The 4,172-nt window shown below is 44.6% G+C and overlaps 1 protein-coding gene across 1 annotated transcript; it reads right to left on the bottom strand.

Annotated features, from left to right (window-relative positions):
• Window positions 1–2,610: 2,610 nt before the first annotated feature.
• Window positions 2,611–3,252, bottom strand: PtA15_1A462 (uncharacterized protein; the record flags this gene model as incomplete). The annotated part of the gene is made up of 5 exons (XM_053165492.1): window positions 2,611–2,631; window positions 2,682–2,750; window positions 2,872–2,990; window positions 3,071–3,155; window positions 3,232–3,252. The coding sequence occupies 5 exons, from the start codon at window positions 3,250–3,252 to the stop codon at window positions 2,611–2,613; spliced, it is 315 nt and encodes a 104-aa protein (XP_053016678.1).
• Between the last annotated feature and the right edge of the window lie 920 nt (window positions 3,253–4,172).

Here is a 4,172-nt window from a genome sequence, read left to right as displayed (position 1 = left end):
TAACACTGCACTAAATGTGCTATCATGCTGTGCAACACCCCTGAATACATTACCACTATGGTCTATTTTGTAGCAGAAAAAAACCCCTGCATTATTTTGTAGTGCAAAATTGTAACAGTCCAATATATGTTTTGGCATTGGATTGTTTTTTCGGACTTACTTTGCGCACTGCGAGAAACTCTTCGCGCACTGTGGGGGTCGTCGTCTCGACGTCCCGCCCCCAGTGCGCGCTTTCGCCACGGCTCTTTGCGCACTGTGCATTCCCCCCAAAAAACGGCTTGCATTTCTTGAGATATTTTTTGATGAATCAATAGAATGACTTTTTATGATCCCCCTAAAAAATAATCAAGTCATTTAGGGGTCTCCTTGAGCCTAGAGAAAATTGACATGAAAAATCATATTTTAACGCGGCAGGGACCTGTAATACCGCTTCCTGTGCCCCAGTAGCCCCAAAAATTTCACAGTATCATGGTACATGTGCAAATTCATGACCTGATAATTTTCAGAATTTCCAACAGCTTTCCTTTAGCCCAAATAGGTATTGCGTTTATTATTTTGCGTATATGTATAACTTTTTTGTTACACACAAAAAACGTACAAAATTTTGAGATCACAGAGAAATATGCTTCAAATTAATTCCCTGAAATTCCTAGCAATAGTGTGTCATTATAAAATGAGATATAAGGGGTGCGCAGCAGGCTTAGTAGGAAAATTACTGCTAACTGTATAGCTTTTTTGTTACACACCCAAACAGTCCCAAAATTTCAGAAATGTTTTAATTGTGGATATTCTCCGCGCCATAAATTTCTTGGCAATAGTGTGTCATGATAACATGAGATATAAGGGGTGCGCGGCGGGCTTAGTAGGAAAATGGCTGCTACATGTATAGATTTTTTTTTACATGCTGAAACAGTCTGAAATTTTCAGGAATGTTTGAAGTTTGCATATTATCCGGGCCATAAAGCTCTTAGCAATAGTGTGTCATTAAAACATGAGATAAGTTAGCAGTCATTTTCCAACTAAGCCCGCCGCACTACATCTCATGTTATCATGACACACTATTGCCAAGAAATTTATGGCGCGGAGAATATCCACAATGAAAAGATTTCTGAAATTTTGGGACTGTTTGGGTGTGTAAAAAAAAAGCTATACAGTTAGCAGTAATTTTCCTACTAAGCCTGCCGCGCACCCCTTATATCTCTGGGAAAAATTCTGAAAATTATCAGGTCATCAATTTGCACATCTACCATGATACTGTGAAATTTTTGGGGCTACTGGGGCACAGGAAGCGATATTACAGGTCCCTGCCGCGTTAAAAAATGATTTTTTCATGTCAATTTTCTCTAGGCTCAAGGAGACCCCTAAATGACTTGATTATTTTTTAGGGGGATCATAAAAAGCCATTCTATTGATTCAACAAAAAATATCTCAAGAAATGCAAGCCGTTTTTTTTGGCGGAAAATGCAGTGCGCGAAGAGCCGTGGCAGAAGCGCGCACTGGGGGCTGGACGTCGAGACGATGACCCCCACAGTGCGCGAAGAGTTTTCCGCAGTGCGCGAAGTAATTCCGTTGTTTTTTAGCACAATATAAGGTGATGTTATCATATCAGAATAGCTTGTCTCAGAGCACCAATACAGTCCAATACCAGATGTATTGCTGGGATGAGTGATTGGATTTTCTCCACATCACCCAGAAAAGACATATTTATTACCAATACAATACCACTGTATTTTATTGGCTTTCCATACAATCTGCTTTTGTTGGGTATTGCAAGAACAATTTGATATGCAGCACCACCCAATAAATACCTTGGATCATATTGGCTACAGCGTTGTTCTTTCATTCAACAGGTTGTGAGCTCATGAACAACAACAAAGTCCATTTCATCAAGTCTGCTTCATTCAATCCCATCTCCACTATTATGCAATTTAGCTTTCAGTTCCTTCAATTTTCTATGGAAGAGAGTTTTTATTGTTACTTTAGATCATTCTATTGATCAGGAAGAAGAATTATTTTAGTTAAAGAAAAAATTTCATAGCATATTTAATTACAGTCAAGTCTCTCTTTGCTTGATTAAGCCTCAGAATGGAAAGATTAAGAAGAGGGATGATTAGACTGATGATAATAACTATTTTCTCAAGTTAGAGTGCAACTGATACTCATTGATCAAATTGTCTATTTGCTTTGACAGCTCAAAAGATTAATATCTGTGTGATATTTATTGCCTCATTACTATTGAATTTCTTTAACAGGACACATGTGCCTTTAGATACAAAAATCATTTGTTCTTACCTTATTTTGCTATAAGAAAATCTATCAAAGATGTAATAGCTTACAAGAAATCCAGTTGTTACATATATTGTTTACACTGTTCACCCGCTGGAGACCTAGACGCGAGCCATTTTGATCAGCTGCAAGGGTGGATTAGCTAGCGTCTTGATTCAGATGAGCTTTGTGCGTCCGGGAATGATTCAATTCTGTAAGCATTTGACAACAGATGCGCACACGGAACAACAGAAGAATTGATTGGAGGACATGTTGGACATGTGCACACGATGATCTGGCGCTCTTTGGCGAGGCAAAGGTAGTGCCGGGCGTGTTGAGGACGGATTAGGCGGAGACAATGATAGTCTGTGTAAGCAAGTGTTTTGAGCACGCGGAGAAAGAGAGGGCAAGCTTACAAGGATGGCCATGATGGCCATGGATCCCGCAATGACCCAGTTGATCTGGCGAGCGTCCCAGCTGATTGTCTTTGCGGCCAGCAGCAAGGGCGAAGTTAGTCAACTTTCTGTGGCCAGAGCTAATCGCTGCCATCGGGGCCAGGTTAAAGTAATGTTGCGAGACGATCTTGGAGTTCAAGGAAGTGCTTACAGTGCGAATTGACAAGTCACAATCATTGAGATCAACCAGGGTAGGAATTGTGACAAGAAATCCCACGCTTTTGATTGCTGCGCGCGAAAAGCTCTCAGCAATGCTGGTTGGATGGAATCCTAGAAGAAAAACCAAAGAGGTAAGTGAACACATTCTAGAGTGATGATGTTAGGAAAGGAGAGTCTAGAGATGAATATACCTGTGGCCAAAAGCTTTTCAGCCGCGTCTAAGAGGCTCCCTGCAAGGATGACCACGCTAGCCGGTCCATCATCAGTGTATACGTCCTGGGCAGCCAAAAGTTCCACCAGTAGTCTAGGGGGATCCGCAAGATCCTGGTCACGCCCGGCAATCCGAGCTCACTTTTTGCATCTGCTTGGGCATGATCCATTGGGTTCCGCGGCGCGGTGAACTGGCTTCTGGATCGGCGAAAGACCGATATCCTTGCCCGACGCCCAGAGGGAAGACTGATTGCCAAAAAAATTCCTATACACAACGGGTTAGTGAGTTGGTGTTTGTGAAGAATTGGCAAGACAAGGGACAAACACATATTTGAGGACACATTTGGCACAGAGATCAAGGTTGCCGCGCTTTTGCTATTGATTTCCAGTTACATCCCTGAATAGTTCCTCTTGGGAGTTCGCCAATCCATCATGTAGTGGAGAGGGTAGCAGGAAGAATACAAATCAAGCATAGAGTTGTCGGCGCCATCGTTACAAAGCGTGGGTGCGGATGCAATAAAGGCGGAGAAAAGCGGGGCATAGGAACAAAGGGCCTAGGATGAGGGAATGAGGTTTCAAGCGGTTCCCGTTGAATCCGCGGATCACGTAGTCGGGAGGGGCACGGAGATATATGGCCTTCTGGGCTGACCACCGGAAGCGGTGGCAGTCGTCGCAGAGGCGTCCCTTCGCAAGTGCGCGGGATAGATGGGCTGGGAGCGGGTGCTGAGGGGCGGGAACAACTGGTAAGCCCGGCCTGGCCGGAGACTTGATCAGACGGCTCAAGCAGCTTTCTGGTAGCGTTGGGGGGTCGCTTGCGCAGTCCAGGATGCGAGCAAGCCGTCGCCGGCCTGAGGGCTGACGCGTGGGCGGGTCCACGCTCAGTTTCACCAGCTTCCATTGGCAGAGGCTCGCAGGCAGACAACCGAGTGGGTTGCCAGAGAGATTCAGCTTGCACAGGCCAGGAAAGACCAGCGGCAGACTCCGGGGGATTTCTAAGAGGGGGGGGGGGGGGGGGGGCATACGTCAGTCAACAAGCCAACCTGAGCCCAGTAGTCGTGTGTAATTAATACCTGTCAGTGAGTT

This window comes from Puccinia triticina, chromosome 1A (genome assembly GCF_026914185.1).
Source record: "Puccinia triticina chromosome 1A, complete sequence".
NCBI lineage: Eukaryota > Fungi > Basidiomycota > Pucciniomycetes > Pucciniales > Pucciniaceae > Puccinia > Puccinia triticina.
This window is presented reverse-complemented; position numbering and strand designations above follow the sequence as displayed.